Here is a 19577-nt window from a genome sequence, read left to right as displayed (position 1 = left end):
AAAATGCTGAACTATTCCGCAACAGAAAAGGTTATTTTTCTTTAAATATTCAAACAGTATGTAATAGCAATTTAGAGATAATGAATGTAGTTGCTCGTTGGCAAGGATCAGTACACGATAGCACTATTTTTAATAATAGTCGCTTGCGAGCAAACTTTGAAAATGGAGCATACAGCAATGGTTTATTAAGAGACTCTGCTTATCCTTCAAAGCATCTTGTAACTCTGTTGCTGAATCGGCAAATTGCTGTAGAACAACTTTACAACGAGTCGCATATTCATACACGAAATAAAATAGAATGTTTGTTCGGAATCTGGAAAAGAAGGTTTCCAATTCTAGCACTAGGGATGCGGTACCATTTATACAGAATAATGCCTATCATGTCGCCACATATATAAATTATTCAATGTTATATATAAGAAATATATTTATTTTTTCAGCTTATTATAATCAAATGCCAAATTTGTAATTTCCGGAAAGATATTGGAAATAAAATTCTAAATAAATAATGAGATTAATAGATAAATGTTCGTATGTGTATATTTATGTGTACGTATGCGAAAGAAGAGAATTAAATAAAAAGCTACGAACTACATTATATAATTTAGTTTGTTATAAAATATATATTTAACAAATATACATTTTGTTGTGTTTATATAAATAAAATAAACAAGAAAATCTGATATATTGTTGGACAAGAATTTTAATATCTTTGAAAGATAGGATAAGAGAGATCTCAGATTTCTTATTGGAAGAATCGGAAGGCTATGGGATTAAAGATAAATAAGAAGACAATATATTTTTATGTATAATTCACCAGACAATGTTTATTCAAACGATCACAACTCCCAATTGTACAAAGTGCTCACTGGGCAATATACGGGGCTGCATGTAGTAGAGTACATTTTATCCATATTTTTCATTTTTTTTCCACCAGCTGTGTTTGTATTCTTCTCATTTTTAAATATTATATTATACATAACAGTAACATATATAATATTTTTAAACATTTATTGTTTAACAGAACATAATATTTTAATACACAAAAACAGGAACATTTTTCCAGAAATATTTTATTTTTTAAAATAAAATATGTAATTATTAGAATAACGTTGAATATATTTCTTTTCTTATTTTTCTTAAAATATTTGAAAATATTGGCAGAACATGTTTTTAAGAAAAACTCTGTATTTTATAGAAAAAATTATAAATTAATATTTTGAAATCCTACTGTAGTCTGCAAACAAAATTAAGTAAATACTTTTTTAATGATTTCAAATTGTTATAAAGTAGATATATGAAGTGCATTAATCTCAGTCTTTTATGTGAAAAAACTTAAAATAGAAATTAAACATTAAAATGTAACTTTTGCTGCTTGCTTTACAACATGTTTTCTTTTAACTCTAACTCTTTCTCCAATATTTGTATTTCCAATCTCTTCTTCTCTAAATTGCGTTTTTAATATTTTTATTTCAATTTCACTTTTCGTTTTTAAATCTACTATAAATTGCACAAGCTCAATTTTTGAATCCCCTAATATATTGTGATATTTTCGAAGAAAATAGACTCTTGTCTCTTATACTGTTTACGATCCTTATTATTACCTAAACTGTCATAAAGTTTTCTTTTTTGAAGTGGTCTATTTCTATTGCTCGTTAGTATTCCTATTGCGAACATTTTATCAATATTCTATCTCTTTGATTTCTGCATTTTGCCCTTTTCGTTTGAATTCTTGTTATCCATGCACTGCAACATAACATTTACGTACAATAAAAAGAAATATGTGAAACGAAAATAAAATTTTATTCAACTTACATGTAAGTTATTTGTGCTTAACTCTAAATCACTTTGACTTTTATTAATATCATTTTCTTTATCATAATATATCTTGAAAACTAACGTGGTTCTAATATTAAAACATATAAAAAATAAGAGCATAAAAAACCACAACACAAGTTATAGTTTGTGATATTTAATTATTATTACATTAATTAAAACATTAAACGTTTCGGTCATAATCTGGCCATCTTCAGTAATTCAATAATATTCTTAAAACGCAGAGTTACATCTAGTTGACATTAAATTCAACAGTCGAGAGTTGTAATTAAATAAAACATGTTCTTTTATATGTAAAGATGCTTCATACAGTAATGTTACAACGCCAGTTGTCATATCAAGAAAAGTGTAGAACAAGAATTTCCAGATTCTGTTTTACAGCAAAAAAACCAAACGATGAATCTCAAGTATTTCTTTTACACAATTAGAATTTTGTCGTAACATTATGTGTTGTTATTTTGTTGGTATTTCGAAAATAAGATAATTTAAGAATATTATTGAATTACTGAAGATGGCCAGATTGTGGCCGAAACGTTTAATGTTTTAATTAATGTAATAATAATTAAATATCACAAACTATAACTTGTGCTGTGGTTTTTTATGCTCTTATTTTTTATATTTCTTTATCATAGTTCATTGCTGTATGTATATTTAATGTTAGATGACTCTTTTTCCATACTAGCCGCACTTTGCTTTTTCAAGAACTATAAATTAATACATTTAATATATTATTACACTTGCGTGCGTGTTTGGATTATAAAGTACTATTTAAAAAACTGAAATCGTTCAATTAGTTATTATAGGCTTTTAGTAACTTTCTGCTTCTTCTGCAAGATAATTCTTTAATAGTTAATGTAATATGCCTTAATACTTACATTTAATATATCTTCATGCTTTCTGTTCCATTGTCACTTTCATCAAGCAATTCTATTATAGTATTTGTGATTTGTTGCCTCATGTAAATTTGTATTTGAATTGTAAAAAGCTTATTGCACGAATTTATATTGTCTAAAAAAAATAGAAGTACATATTTGATACATACATAGATATATTATTATATCTTTTTCTATGATGACATCCACTCAATAATATATTTTATCTGTTGTGTATATTATCACAGTCAAAATTGTTAGTTATACCATCAACTGAAGGTTTAATAATTTCTCGTACATATTCTAGAAGCACATCCAATTTTGATTCATAAAATCCTCCACTTAAAAATTAGAATATAGGATTGCATACACATTATTTTAAAATATTTTAAAATATTTTTGCAAATTATTAATTTAAAAATATTTACCTGTTTTATACAGCTGTATCCTTTAATCAGCAAAAAATTTTCTTGTCTTCTTTTTCAAATTTTCCCAACAACTTCTCAAAACTTCAGACCTTCGACATTTGCCAGAAGACCTACTATTAAATGATTGTTCTATAACTTTCCAACATTTATCTTTATCTTTTGAGGTTATCGTATCAGATTTCTTATTTTCAAGAACGTCTTTATATTGCTGTATTAAACTTATTAATATTATTTTCTCTGCTTCAGAGAAATTTTGAGCATGTTTACGTTGGGATTTCTTTTCTTCACTCATTATATTGTTTACAATACTACAGAGATAATAATAGAAAATATAAATTTTAAAGTTTGCGGCCATCTGTCACGTTCCATTAGAACAAACATTGAACCAATCGGTATTTAATATTCCAAGTTTCCTAAAGTTATGTTGCACAAGTTATAAGTTTAGCTAAACATTCTAGATGTTCGTAGAAACCAATCAATATTAAACTAACAGTTAATCTTAACCGAAGTTTTATTAAATCGTAGTTAAAACCAAAGTTGGTAGAAACGAGCCTTAGAGAGACAAAGAACGATACTGCGAAACTCAATTCGATCTTAAGTTTGATCATGTCGGACTGCGTCGGACATCAATGGATGCTTTTCAGCAAGGATACAACTCCTAGTGAGAAACATGACAATCGATGTCGATTCGACGTCAATTTGATGACTTGAACGTTGAAGATATCGATTCGATGTCGATTCCATTGTCATTTCTCACTAGGTCAGACACAGTGTAACACAGTGAATCATTATTACCTTGTTGTTTGCCTACAAGGATGAAACGATGATTGTAAAAAAGAAAGTATCCTTAGTTAATTATTGTATACAAATAATACAAGCTACATTTATATACCATATATATTGAAGCGCCTGAGAGGATACTATCTCAGGGAGCATTAATGACCGCTTCCTCTCTCTCTCATTCCCCACACACTCCCCTCCCCCCTCTTTCTCTCCGCGCGACAAGTTCTTGCCGAGGCGCGGCGTGCAGTAAGGGATGGTCTTCTGCACCATGCATGCATTAGTAACGACTTCTTTGCGGCGATATTCTAACACTCTGCTGATGAATATCACCAATGAGGGGGAGGGGCAGCCTCTTCTTCTAGACATCGTCTATCGACCTCCTAAAGTGGCCTCCAACCATCTTGCGATGATTCAGGTGGATTCTGAGCGACTCCTCTCCCCATACTCTTCAGTAGTAATCATAGGAGTCCTTAATATAGACCTTAACACTCAGTCGTTCGATGCTACATCTCTACGCGATTTCTGTGATTACTTGTTTATAGTATTCTTCTCAGACACGCATCACATTGCAACATCTCACACTCGCATCGACCACTGTTTTGTCAGTGATCAACCATTAATCATATCAGCAGCAGTCGCTTTTCTATTTTTTCATTCTCTTATCGAGATGTCTTTAGATTATCAAAATCTTCATCTCCCCCCTCGTTTGATCTCGATTCGCAACTATTCGTTTTTCAATCGGGACGTGTTCCTGACCTCCCTCAGTGGTCGTGATTGTCGTTACAAATACTCTCGACCTCGATGACAAAGACAACTTCTTCACTTATTACCTACAAGCAACACGTAATCTTTATGGTCCGATTCGTACTTTCCGAAAAAGATCTCCTGCTCCTTGGCTAAATCAAGCCATTAAATGTCTCATACGAAAGAGATGCAGCTAGACTTGTGTTCCGTGCTCACCCGTTCCTCGCTAATCTAATCGCTTTCCGCACTCTGCATAATGAGGTAAATCAACTACTTAATGCATCTAAAAGTAATTCTCTGATGCGGAAATTGAACTCAACTACCTCGCCCTCACGACTCTAGTCTGAACTTCAGTCTCTGGGCCTATCCAAGCCGAAGGTTTGTTAGCCTCTTTCCATTCCACTAAATGACCTGCATCAGTTCTTTACCTCTTGTTGTATCTCTTTCCCTCTCTCTCCTTCTCCTCTGTTTTTCACTTATTCCTCCGCATGTTTTTCCAGACTTAACCCTTCCCTTTCCTCATCCCCTTGATCCTGACGACATTCTATTTCCTTCATATCACTTCAGAAACCTTAAGTTTTGCGCTCAGGAGTTGCGTATCTAATTCATCGAGACCTGATGACTTAAGTTGTCGCTTAATCTTTGACAGCCTTTCCATCACTTTTTCTGTTATCCTCGACCTATTCAATCATTCCTTTAATTTCTCCTCCCTTCTCTCCATCTAGAAAACATCCTATATTATCCTTATTCTCAAAATCAAGAATTTCGTCTCCTTCTTACTTCCGTCCAATTTTCCTTCTGTTTTCTTTCAAAAATTTTTGACCGCATAGTATATAGCATGATTAACTTACCTCCTACCTCCATCTTTCGGCGCGGCAATAGCACACTAATCGCTTTAATTAAATTCTGCGATGTGCGGCAGGCTATTAATCGCAGAATGATAACTTTACTTATCTTGTTCGATTTCTCTAAGGTTTTCGATTCGGTCAATCACAGTTTGCTAATACGCTAGCTCATCTACTTCAGAATATTTAATCCTGTCCGCGAATAGTTAAGATCCTACCTGTCCAATCGGTCCCAAATTGTTTGAGTTCCTGATGGCCTCTTTAGCTGAACGCCCATCTCAGCTGGAATGCCGCAGGGCTGAGTGCTTGATCCTTTACTGTTCGCTATTTTCATAGATGATTTAAGGCATTCGCTCATGCAATCATGTCCTCTATGCCAATGACCTGTAAATTGACCTGCATTTCCCCCCCCGTCGATCTGGAGAGGACCTTAACTTTGATCAGGGAGAATATCTTGGCTGTCGCGCTGTGGGCATCGTGCAATCTCCTGACTTTGAATGCCAACAAAACAAAAGCCATCCTGCTTGGCAGCGCCTGGTTTGTCAATGACATCCAGGCGAACAATGATATCGAATTGACTCTTAACGGTACTCTTATCGTACTTTCAAATCAAATTATGAACGGCGTTACTTTTAGAAGCACTCTGACTTCGAGCACGTCAGGAGGCTTTCCCACAGAATGAGTGAGGTCTTGTGGCGTTGAAGTCATAGACACAACCTCTCGATTTCGCTGCGCGTTCGGCTTGTGTCCTCTTCGATTTTTCTGATCTTTGACTATTGCTGAGCGGTTTTTACTCACTTGCCAGCAGAGACTGCGGATAAATCGGATGATGAATCCATGTGTATGTGTTTTATCTTTAACTTGCGCAGGGACGACCACGTTTATTTTATAATAAACTAGACTGGTTGTCCTTAGATGGCAGAAAAGATTACTTGACTGCCTGGTCTATTCTACTCTTAGATCAGGTACTTCATCGTACCTAGCTGAACTTCTGCTTGAGACTTTATACATTCCGAGTCTTCCTTCTGGATTTTGCAGTATCAATCTGCAGAACTTTATCTTATCAGGACTTTTTTGTCTACGCAGCTTCCTCGCTTTGGAACTCTTTACTTGAAGTTATAAGAGAATCTGAGTCAGCCTCTTCTTTCCGGTGGGCACTTTCTTGCCACCTCAGCCGCCTGGAGACTGGCAACATAATATCATAGCAGTGTATGTATGCTTGCCCTAGGCAAGCAGCATCTTTGTCTTCACCTTTTCTTTTATTTCTTTATTTTTCTTTTATTTGCTATTCTTACTACTCTTTGTATTAATTCATTATCATTGTTTTTATTTTTGTTTTATTATTTTCCTTTATTTCTTTGTATTATTTCTATTTTATTTTTTATTTTATTTTATTTTATTTTATCTTTATTTTATGTTGTTATCATTAGTTTTGTCATGTTATTTTTTATGATATAACTATCTCTTATTGATACTATTGCGTTTATACTACATTGTAATTCTACGTATTTAATTAATCAATTTGGTATTTACTCTTAGAGAGTAATTTAGAGGGTATTTTGTATTTACACCCTAGAACTAAAATAAAAGTTCAATCAATCAATCAATCTTTCTCCTCTTCTCTCCCTTTCCCCCTTCTCTCTTTTTCTCTTTCCTCTTTGCAACTTCTTGTGTCTCTCTAGTATGAACACTTTCCGGAATTATTTGTACGCAAAGGTTTTAAATCTATAACAGAGTTGAGCGCAACGATATCGTCGAATGCTGTCAGCACGCGCGATATAGAACAAAAGGTCACAGAGGTAGAATAAAAGGAAGAAACAGTAGAGAAACAAGGAAAACGTGAGAAGCAATATATGTTTATAAACTGTAATTTAAAAAAAGCATATAGCCAAAATGCCAGTTATTTGTCGTAATTTCATATATTTAAAGTTATTACAAATTCATAAATGTTTCGGCCGATATTTGGCCTTCTTCAGTATGTTCCAATATATTGTATAATGTTCTAATGAACAATCATAATGTATTTCAAGTCGATTAAAATTAAATAAAAAGAGCTTAAAACTAACGTAAATTTAATAAGTCATAGTAATATAATATTTCAACTGACCATCAGTCGCGACTGATAGAGAGTTCAATGTTTAAGACGGCGGACGTGACAGATATGTAACTCTTTAAAAAAAAAAAGAATAAGTCATCAAATATAGATGTGAACAAAGAATTTTGTATAGTAAAAAGAATGCTGGAAAAAAATTATTGATCGCAAAAATAAAAATTTAAGTGACATATCAATAAAATATAAAATTACTTATTTAAAGAAAATTGACGAAGAAAGTATCAAAAATATGTGCGCTGCCCAAACACAAAGCTACATGTACATGTGGGCAGCGCACATATTTTGTACATAAAAAGAGTTTAAGTGATATGTAAAAATGAATGTCAAATATGAATAAAATTGTTTGAAAAAAACTGTAGTATCAAATTAATTTGAAAAATTTAAGTAGCATATATTATTTAAAAAATTTGATATTAAAAATTAGAGTTAAGTTATAATTTCATAAAAATAGCATTTTCTAAGTGACACGTACGAGATCTGTTCAAAAAGTATCGCGAATTTTGAATTTCCGCGGGTTACGTATATTCAATTTTCGATTTTTTTGTGGCGTTATGTTGGTACTCATGTCTCTCATTTATGCCGACAAGTTCGGCCATTTTGAATGTTCAGTTAATTTTTGACAGCTGCTTTGCTTGCACGTGTTTTGGCTCGTCTTCGATTTTTGCCTATTCCAAAAAATGGATCAAAGAATCTGTATCAAATTTTGTGTGAAAAACAAAATTAAGTGCACGGACACATTCCGAATGTTGACTGTGGCATATGGTGAAGCTACCTTGGACCGAAGCAACGTTTATCGGTGGTACGAAATGTTCTCAGAGGACCGAAAAGATGTGAACGACGAAGAGCGTGCCGGACGCCCGAGCACGTCAACAACAGACGAAAACATTGATGAAGTGAAGAAAATAGTATTGGCCAATCGTCGAATCATCGTTAGAGAAGTTGCTGAGGATCTAAACATATCGATTGGCTCATGCCATTCGATTTTTACCAATGATTTGGGCATGAGACGGATCGCCGCGAAATTGGCTTTTGCAACATGATAACGCCCCTGCTCACACATCGTTGCTTGTGCGCGAATTTTTGGCCAAAAACAACACACTAATGATGCCGCAGCCATCGTATTCCCTAGATCTGGCCCCCTGTGACTTTTTCTTGTTCCCGAAACTGAAGAGGCCCATGAAAGGACGACGTTACACTACGATTGAGGAGATAAAGACGGCATCGAAGGAGGAGCTGAACAAGATCACAAAAAATGATTTTTTGAAGTGCTTCGAAGATTGGAAAAAACGTTAGCACAAGTGTATAATATCTGATGAGGATTACTTTGAAGGGGACAAAATAGATATTCATGAATAAATAAATAATTTTTGAAAAAACACAAAATTCGCAATAATTTTTGAACAGATCTCGTATATCATTTGTATAAAAGATTTGATATCAATAACTGACGCCAAGTTTAAAAAATTCTAAGAAGTATGTACTATCAAAAATGATATGAATCATTTAAGTTGCATTAATTGTATAAAATTATTTTTAAACGTTCCAAGATTACGTAACTTTTAATTTAAAAAAATAGAACTCAAGTATGTTCTTTTCCTTGTTGTGCCTATCCGGTCCGGATGTTAGCCACCATCTGGGCTATCATCATTTTATTAGCCGCCGTTCTGAATAATCTCGAAGTCGATCTCCCGAATCAAATCCTCAAGTTCTTTAACCAGGATATCCATCTCCTGTTCTCTTTTGCCATAGATCTTGCCCTGGAGAATGCACTGCAGTAGTTGGTATCTAGACTTGTTTCGCATAACGTGACCTAGTTATTGCAACTTACAGCACTTGACAGTGTTGAGTACCTCTTTCTCCTTGCCCATCCGACGCAAGATCTCGACTTTGGTTTCCATTTGCGTCCAGGACACTCACAACATTCTGCGATAGAGTCACTCAAAGGCTTCTAGCTTCCTCTCCATCGCCTCAATTAAAGTCCACAACTCAACTCCAAAGGATCGAGAAGACGTAGCATCTCGGGAATATAACCTTGATATCCATACTTAAATCGTGGTTCTTCAGGACATTGCCCATTCCGTTGAAGACGGCTCTGGACTTTTTTATCCGACTCCTGTGAGTGATCTCACTAGTCATTGATGTTGGTACCAGATATGTGTATTTGTAGACTCTCTCAATATGATTCCCATTGATGTTAAGATAGTCGTATGGGATATAATCTTTATTGATAATCATTAGTTTGGTTTTGTCCACGTTAATATCTAGACCGTACTGCTGACTGATCAGCGTAACTCGTACCATGAAGTCTTGCAAATCCGTTGGGTTATCCGCGAAAACAACTATGTCATCTGCGTATCTGATGTTATTGAGTCTCTGTCCATTGAGGAGAATTCCTGCCTCAGAGTTCTCAATAGCCTCCCAAAATATGAGTAAATGCTAAAAAGGAAAAGGGACAGGCCCTGTTTTACATGCCTCAGGATTCTAACCGGATTCATATTCTCTCCTTATAGCTTGACAGTGGCTTCTTGAATCCAGGTTTACGATCACTCTCACGTCCTTCTTATTCAGTCCTATTCTTTATAATACCATCTTTAGGTGTTGGACTTTCTCGAATATCTTCTAACATTCTGATAACCAACGAAGCAAGCATACACATCGCAGTTCATGTCTCTGCACTTGTGGAACGTGGATGCTGAACAAAGTTTCCCGAGTTCTAAGTGCATTTATGAAGCCAAATTGAGAAGAAACGATTTGTTCTTCGCACAGCCTATGGATTTTTCGGTGGATTTCAGGAATAACTTCAGCAAGTTATTCCTGCTGCGAACGTCTGGCAGCAATTCTCCATCCGAACGCTCGGCGAGTATAGTGATCTGTATTTGAAAACTGATGTCTTGTTATTAGCCGACATTTTCGAAAATTTCCGCAATAGTTGCGTCATTATTATACATTGCCAGATTTCACGTGGCTTCGCCATACTGAAATATACGCGCGTAAGATTCGTGATTGCTCACGGACATTGATAGTTATGTTCATCGAGCGTAGTATATACGGCGGTTTCAGTCAATGTTCCGGCAGATATGCGCAGGCTAATAACAAGTATACGTGTTCGTTCCATCAAAACCGTCGTCGCACTATGATATGCATAATCTGTACGGATGGGCAATATGTCAAACTTTGTCATACGCCGAATTTTGATGAGTCGAAAGCGCTGCGAACTTTAACGTGAACGCGATCGCTCCGGATTCACTTACCGGTTATATTCTCGAGGTCGATCTCGAGTATTCGCAGCATCTACAGGACCAACACACTGATCTTTCTGCCCAACGCATGATAAACCCGACAAGCGCGAAAATAAACTTCTAACGATGTTATATGATAAGCAGCATTACGTCATCCACTATTGCAACCTACAGCAATGTACTCGTCACAGTTTTCGCGTATCGAAGATTGACCGGGTGCTACAATTCGCCCAATCTTCTCCGCGATTACATTGAACTCAATACACAATTTAGTACGCGCGCGAAAAACGATTTCGAAAAAAATTTGTATAAACTAATGAACGACGCTGTATTCGATAAGACCATAGAGGAGAATGTGCGCAATCACGCATGTAAAATCTCGATGTAAAATTAATAACAAAATGGGACGGATGATACGATGCGGAGGCAATGATCGCGAAACCGATTTTTCACAGCCACAGCATCTTTGCGGAAAATTTAATCGCCGTCGAAATGCGCAAACTCGAGGTAAAGTTCAACAAGATTTAAGTTCAACGATTTACATGCGTATGTGCATATTAGATATATCAAAAGTCCATTTGTATGAATTTCACTACGAGTATATGTTATCGATGTATCGCGAAAAATGCAAAATTATATATTGAGAGTACAAATTAGTTCGGTCCGTTTTCCAAAAGATGGCTCCGGCTGTTGTGAATGGTTCATAGTGACAGCTGATTTTGGCGTTTTCAGAGACATCTGTTAATAATATTCAGTTTATATTGCTTTGAATTTCATACAAAAACCTTGATTTTTACTGTGTTTGAAATATCGAATTTTGTGTTAACCAAGCAGCATTTGTGGGAGGTTCTAATTTTCTGGTTTAATTGGAAGAAAAGTGCAGCTGAAGCCCATCGAAAGGATTGCTTGTCGAAGTTTATGGTGACACTGCTCCAACTGATAAATCATGTAGGGAATAGTTTCGATCAGTTTTATCAAGGATGGAGATTTCAACGTTGAAGACAAGCCTCGCTCTGGACAGCCAAAAAAATTCGAAGACAAAGAATTAGAGGCATTACTCGAAGACAATCAGAGTCAAACGCAAGAGGAGCTTGCAGAATCATTAGGAGTAATTCAACAAGCCGTTTCTGCACGATTGAGAGCCGTGGGAATAATTCAAAAACAAGGAAATTGAGTGCCTTATGAACTGAAACCGAGAGACGTTAAAAGGCGATTTTTCATTTGCGAACAGCTGATTCAAAGACAACAAAGAAAAGATTTTTTGCATCGGATTGTGACTGGAGATGAAAAGTGATATTTTGTGACAACCCCAAGAAGAAAAACTACGCTAAGCCCGGTCAACCGTTGCCATCGACCTCCACAACATCAACACCAAAGCCGAACATTCATGGTTCGAAGATCATGCTTTGTATCTGGTGGGACCAAACGGGTGTTGTTTACTATGAGCTGTTGAAACCTGGCGATTCCATTACAAGCGATCGGTATCGACTACAATTGATTCGTTTGAGCCGTGCATTGCGAGAAAAACGACCGGAGCAAAGACATGATAAAGTTATTTTTCTTCATAACAACGCTCGGCCTCATGTCGCAAAAGTCATAAAAAAATATTTGGAAACGCCCAAATGGGATGTTTTACCGCACCCGCCATATTCTCCGGACATTGTTCCTTCTGATTACTGGTTATTCCGAAGGATGCAGCACGATTTGGCAAGTCACCGGTTCACTTCTTTCGCAGAAATCGAAAATTGGCTCCAAAATTGGATCGCCTCCAAAGACGAGTCATTTTTTCGAGATGGAATTCGAAAATTTCCTGAGAGATAAAAAAAAGTAGTAGCCAGCGATGGACAATACTTTAATTAATCTGTTCATTTATTTTGTTTTGAAATAAATGCACTTTTGAACACAAAAAAACGGACCGAACTAATTTGTACTCTCAATACATTGACACAGACAGTCTCATTTATCACATAAAATGCGATGATATGTACGATGCGATGAAACGCGATATCATTAGATTCGACATGAGCGATTATCCGGTGGATAACGTGTATGGTATGCCTCTCACGAATAAAAAAGTACCTGGCCTGATGAAGGACGAGAATAATGGTATATTAATGACCGAATTTGTTGGACTCAGAGCGAAGATGTGCCCGGATGAAGGTAGACCGCAAGGACACTAAAAAGGCGAAAAGTATAAAGAGTAACATCGTAGCGCGAACGATACGTTCAACGATTACGTGCGTTGTTTGTATGAAGAGATTGAAATGACTAGTCGACAATCGTGTATACGATCTAAACTATACATGTATACACGATATCCGAATCGCTCTGAGTCTATACGGTGACAAATGATACGTCATACAGGCCTCGTTACGACGTTACCGTGAGAGCATTGAGGGATATTTTTGTAATTTTATGTATTATATATTTTATATTATGTTTTTTTATAATTTTTTATATGTATTATAATATTATTTTATATTATGTTTTTTTTTAAATTCTTTATATATATTATTATTTTATATTATGCTTCTTTTTTAAATTTTATATGTATTATTATTTTAATTTACACTTTATGTAGGTTTTTTTTACATTTATATACATTGTAACGTGACGTTTTCCGTCCGTCACAAGGGCCGCATTGCCCGACCAAACAGTGCAGTCTCGCGTCCTGAGTTCTTCCACATTTTAGGAGGCGGACGCACCTGCGCTTTTTCTGCGACATTATTTGACATTATTGTCTCCGTTTTCGTGTTACCGTTTTCTTTTTTCTGAATTTCCGTACCGAGAGTTATAGAGGCTGACGACTCCCGCGATCTGGACAGATTGACGCCGCCTCACCGTGAAGAGAGAAGAAAAAGGACGACCAGGAATGGAAGTCGAGTAATGATCGCTGCCGACAGATTCGCCGGGGTGCACGACACCCTATCCCCCGAGTCATACGCAGGTGATATCATTCATTATTACGCCCTTTTGCCCTGTCGCAAGACACCTTCTATCGCATCATCTTCCAGGCTCCAGGCAGAACGAGAATTGGAATGGCAGGAGGGCGGGGATGGCCACTCTACGCTCCAAGGAGAGAGCCCCGAGCAGGCGCCTCGAGGTCACGAGGCAGCCCGAAAAGATCCTGCGGTCTCTCGAATTTCGGGCGCCAAGACATGCGACACGGGCATGACGCGTTTCCCGCGATTAGCGGAGCCGCGGAGCCACGCGCCAATAAGGCACGATAAGGCCCCCTCGCGGGGATAACGAGTCCTGCGTGCCCCCGAGAGGATCAGCGCCTGGCACTTGTGCTATGGCCGACTAAGCGAGCGTACATGGAAGGACGTAAGACCTCGCAGAGAGACAAGAACTGAGCGAGAAAGGAGACGACCAGGGCGAGCACCAGCGGGAGGACACGATGAGACGAGCGTCATAGGCTGTAAAGTTGCCGGTTTCCGAATCCGGGAGGCACAATTTTATTGTAACCCTATCGAATATATTATAGCGAGCACACGTGGCATTGCCGTGCATTAGATTTCCGAGGAGCTCGAGTACGCGCGTCGCCTCCCGGGACGGTCCATCATAGTTGGGGGAAATTGTACTGCTTCCGCCAAGGCTACAGCCTCGTCATTTCTTGTAAACGTTTGTCGCGTGTCCTGTTTTTTTTGTATCATACCTTATCGAATTCCTGTATCAGCGCATATCTTGTCGTTTCAGAAGCTCGCAGTGTAAGATCTGCACGTCTGTTAGAGTAGCGGCACTCTGTGTCATAGTGATTAATGATAATTTATTGTAGCCATTAATAATTGCGCGTATTCTATCCTATCGAGATTGTGTAGCATCAAGTTTGCGTATGTTCTGTCTTTCTCTGAACTTCGGTTGAGCGGTGCGAAGCTCCGCGAGCGCGCACGAGATCACGCCGTGTCCACGCTACAGTCGTTGCCAAATTCCATCATAATTCTTGAGGCAGCGAAGTCTTGTTCGTATAATTCGCGAAAGTATCCCTGTGTGACGTGAGCTCGTGCCGCGGGAATCTAACGAAATTGATATGTCTAGCGCAAAGCATCGGAGCCTGTGTGTGAAGCCGTTATCGCACTCGATTAGAGCTTATCGTCACGATTTTGTCGGCAGATGTAAATGCAAGTCGAAGACTTATTCAATACACTTGTTATCTTTGCTATTGTTAATTCGGGTGTGCTTTATTACCGTCCCTGCTCGCTCCGGCTTGAGAGCCCGTCGACATTCACAGTTCGTTGGAATATTGCATGAAGAAAATATCGCGAATATAATTTCAAGAAAGAGTGGCACGCTCGCTCGTGCCTGGCGCCCAACTATTGTTTTGCGATTGTGTATAGCCCTTAAGAGCGGCCGCGCGAAGACACATTTCTATCGCGTTTCGTTTAACGTCATCCGTCATCCGATTGCATAAGATCTTAGCTGTGAATGCGCGACGAAGTTACGCTACGCTCGTGAGTGCGGTTGCAACATATTATATGTTATTATTATGTATTACTATTATTATAATTTATACCTCATATATATATGAAAAAATATACAAATAAAAAATTGTGTCAAATAACATGTTTTTTTTTTCGTGTATCCACGAATTGTATGATCGAATCCCAAACATTTGACGTACACCCTGTCTCCTTTCCTGCGCAGTACTTTCTCCACGTTCGAAGATACACGTCTGGAGTAGCGCGATGCAACTCGTGCTTGTAGAACGCTTCAACGATAGATCAATCACGAATTGTCAGTCAGTTAATCGACAAATCAGACCTTTTTAACAAAAAAAAAATAGTTATAGAGATTCAATCAGTCAGTCAGTTAGTCAGTCAGTCAGTCAGTCATGTAAAATCTGTGATTCTCACTAAATTTGGAGATGCAGTATGAATATTTTACAGAGCCTAGTATTTTGTGCTCTGTATAATTGCTCGTACTTTTTCAAAAGGATACTTTACCGATTGAGCTCGTACATGTTTCGCTAATCATTCATCAGCAGTTCGATAACCGTACTATATCTGTTGAACGCTAGATATTTAATAATGCCGCGAAGAAGTGAGATATAAAATGTTGATAATATAAGTATAGCAGATAATATGAAAATGATTATGTTCTTTACTATGTCTTTCCACAGTACATATATTGTGGTGTCATCTCTTACATATTGCAACCGCACTCACAAGCGTGGCGCAATTTCGTCGCGCATTCACAGCTGGGATTTTCCTATGCAATCGGATGACGGGTGTCGTTACGAGACGCGATAGAAATGTGTCTTCGCGCGGTCGCTCTTAGGAGCGACACACAACAATCGCAAAACGATAGTTAGGTGCCAAGCGCGAGCGTGCCACTCTTTCTCTAAATTACACGATACTTTCTCCATGTAATATTCAGACGAGCTGTAAACGTCGATGGGCTCTCAACCGGTAGATCAGCCTCGGAAATGGCAGAGGGGACGGTTCGTGATCGAGGATAGCGAATTGTTTGGAGGAGCGAATAGGGACGACAATAAAGCACACCAGAATTAACAATAACAAAGTTAACATGTACATTAAATAAATCTTCGACTTGCATTTACATCTGTCGACAAGTTCTGATCGAGCGCGACAACGGCTTCGCACGGGTCCCAGCTGTACGCTAGACGTATCCATTTCGTTAGATTCCCGCGATACGAGCTAACGCCACACAGGGATACTCTCGCGAATTATACGAACAAGACTTCGCCGCCTTGAAAATATTATGGAATTCGGCAACGATTGTAGCGTGGACACGACGTGGTCTTGTGCGCGCTCGCGGGGCCTCGCGCCGCTCAGCGCCGGTTCAGAGAAAGAAGATCGAATACATGCAAATTCGATACGACAGAATACGCACAATTACCAATTGCTATCATAAATTATCGTTAATCGCTATGACACAGAGGGTCGACGCCCTAATAGACATGCAAATCTTATGCTATAGGCTTCCGAAACGACAAGATACGCGATATTACAGTATGGAACTTCGACGCAAAATATGATCCGCGATAAAAGCCTGCAACGAATGATGAGGCTGTGGCCTTGGCGGACGCAATAGGATTATCCTGACGATGAGAGACCGTTCGGAGAGCCGACACGCGTATTCGAATCCCGCGGAAATCTAATGCACGGCAATGCCACGTGCGCTCCTCACAATACGCCCCATAGGATTCCGATAGGATTACGTCTCCCGGATGCGGAAACCAGCGACTGTACAGTTGCGACGCTCGTCTCACCCGCAGGTGCTCGTCCTAGTCGTCTCCGGAACACTCTCGTCTCCGCCGCGCTCTTTGTCCTTCCACCAAGTGCTTTCGCCAAGCGGGCCACAGCACAAGTACTGGGCGCTAATCCTCCCGAGAGCTCGTTATTCCCGCGAGGAGGCCTTATCACGCCTGATTGGCGTGTGGCTCCGCGGTTTCGCTAATCGCGGGAACCGCGTCATGCCCTTGTCGAATGTCCTGGCGCGCGAAATTCGAGAGGCCGCAGGATCTTTTCGGGCCGCCTCGTGGCCTCGAGGTGCTTATTCGGGACTCTCGCCGTCCTTGAAGCGTAGAGTGGCCACCTCCGTCCTGCCGTAGCACTTCGAAGTAACATCCCACGAGCATTGGATTATACTTATTCACATTCACTACCAAATTGAGAATTCGCGACAGTGCCCACCGGCTGTCGCATTTCTGGAATTCTTCGAGCGATACTAGGATAGGCTCGACGATGTGTCGCTCGTACCACTCGCGCACATTGGTGCATCGATATATGCATATATCTGTTCTTTGTAATTATGCTCTATTAGCACGTTTATCCTTCATCGCGAACTTGTTGAACGCGGTATTCACTTTTATATATGTCTTTCTACAGTGTCTCGCACTCGCTCGAGCATTACATTGCTAGCGTCTTCTAAAAACCGTCGCGACTCGATGTGATTAGAGTTTATCACTGCGCCTGTCAATAAACGATTCACGAACACTGTTTTCGATCTCGCGCCATCGAAATCCATATCCGGCACCACATGCACAAATCGTCCACATCCGAATCCTTCAAACTCTCGAGCCTCGCGATATATGTGATCACTAATTGTCTCTTGCCGATCGATAATCGGAATATGGCATGACTCGGCTCTACCAGAGATTCTATGAGCTCGTCGTATCGTTGTTCCTATGCGACATACTCTTCTATGGTATTCAGCTGTGTCGCTTGCTTTATCAAATCGCGCTCCATTATATATTATCGCTTGTGTTGACTAATGCGTTGACTCGGTGCGTCTAAATCATCTCATTTTATACTAATTACTTGGTCACGTGACATTTGTATCACATTACATTGGTGATGATGTCACCACTCGAATGTTGGGACATGTCGTACCATGTCGAATGTTCGTGAAAAATCTGGTTACGTGACATGTACACTATTTAGTAACGTCGTATTGATGACGTCACCGCGAACATGCCATGACATGTTGTGACTTGTCGCAGCATGTCCTTGAAAAATCTTTGATTATGCTATCTAATAAAACCGTCGACGCTGCGAAATTGCAAACATCGCATTTTTGTTGTATTAAATTGCATTGATATAATTATCAATGTAATCATTGACGACTCATCTCGAGAGGCCTCAAATAACAAATACGATGCAGCCTAAGCTTTATGATAAACACCTAAGATTTATGATAAAAATTCAAATATTGAATGTGAATTATTAGTTACACTATGGATAATAATAATATATATACAGGGTGTATATATATATATATATATATATATATATATATATATATATATATATATAAGACCGGCCACCCGAATAACACCACAGTTTTGAAGATAGGAAGAAATGCTTGAAATAAAAATTGTGATTTCGAGAGGGGCATCGTACGATGATGAACATTTTTTCTTAGGTGGAGGCGCCTAGAAGATTTGAAGGTTCATTTTTTTCATTTTTTCTAATGGAAAACTTCATTTTTCCAACTTCATTTTTTTTAATGGAATTTTATGAATTTTTTTACATAATATGATTCCTCTAATTATTCTGCATATAAAAATATTAAGGTAACGACATAAAAAAACCAATAGTTTGCGAGATATTTTATATTTTGTTGTGGCACATATTGACATAAAATATTAAATAATTCGCAAACTATTAATTTTTTAATAACCATACCTTAATACTTTTATGAACAGAATAATAAGATAAATCAATTGATGAGAAGAAAACACATAAAAAAGTATTAGATAAAAAAAAATTATTTTATCAGCGATAACAGTCCGTTACAGATGTTCAAAATGGTGACCGTCCACGGTAAGACATTGTCTAAAACATTTATCCACAGACTGCGTTACACATTGAAGTATGTCCTAATCGATTACAGCACAAGCTCGTTGTATGCGTTCCCTCATGTCTTCTTTAGTAGTTGGTGCATTATGATACACATCTGCTTTCAATTTTCTCCATAAAAAAAAATCTAATGGTGTCAAGTCCGGTGATCATGATAGCCATTTATGATTTCCTGTTCGTCCAATCCAACGATTTCCGAATTTTCTATTTAAAATGGCAGTTACAGCACACGTGGAATGAGCTGGATAACCATCGTATTGGTACCATAAGGCCTACCGGACGTCTAATGAGACATCTTCTAATAAGGTGAGCAGCATTTCCATTAAAAATCTTTTGTATTTATCGCTATTAAATGTCCCTTCAATGAAATATGGACCAATAATTTTATTATCA

At 37.9% G+C, this 19577-nt stretch overlaps 1 protein-coding gene across 1 annotated transcript; it reads right to left on the bottom strand.

Moving 5' to 3' along the window:
* Positions 1–1620: 1620 nt before the first annotated feature.
* LOC147908034 (myb/SANT-like DNA-binding domain-containing protein 3) lies at positions 1621–12660 on the bottom strand. Its single transcript, XM_087411184.1, is given in 2 exon segments — positions 1621–3050; positions 3137–12660. Coding segments are annotated over 2 exon segments (474 nt in total). The 5' UTR covers positions 3492–12660; the 3' UTR covers positions 1621–2931.
* Positions 12661–19577: the final 6917 nt, after the last annotated feature.

Source organism: Acromyrmex echinatior, chromosome 11 (genome assembly GCF_024713525.1).
Source record: "Acromyrmex echinatior isolate Ae372 chromosome 11, ASM2471352v2, whole genome shotgun sequence".
Taxonomy (NCBI): Eukaryota; Metazoa; Arthropoda; class Insecta; order Hymenoptera; family Formicidae; genus Acromyrmex; species Acromyrmex echinatior.
Note: the sequence above shows the minus strand (reverse complement) of the source record. Positions and strands in the feature narration are given on the sequence as shown.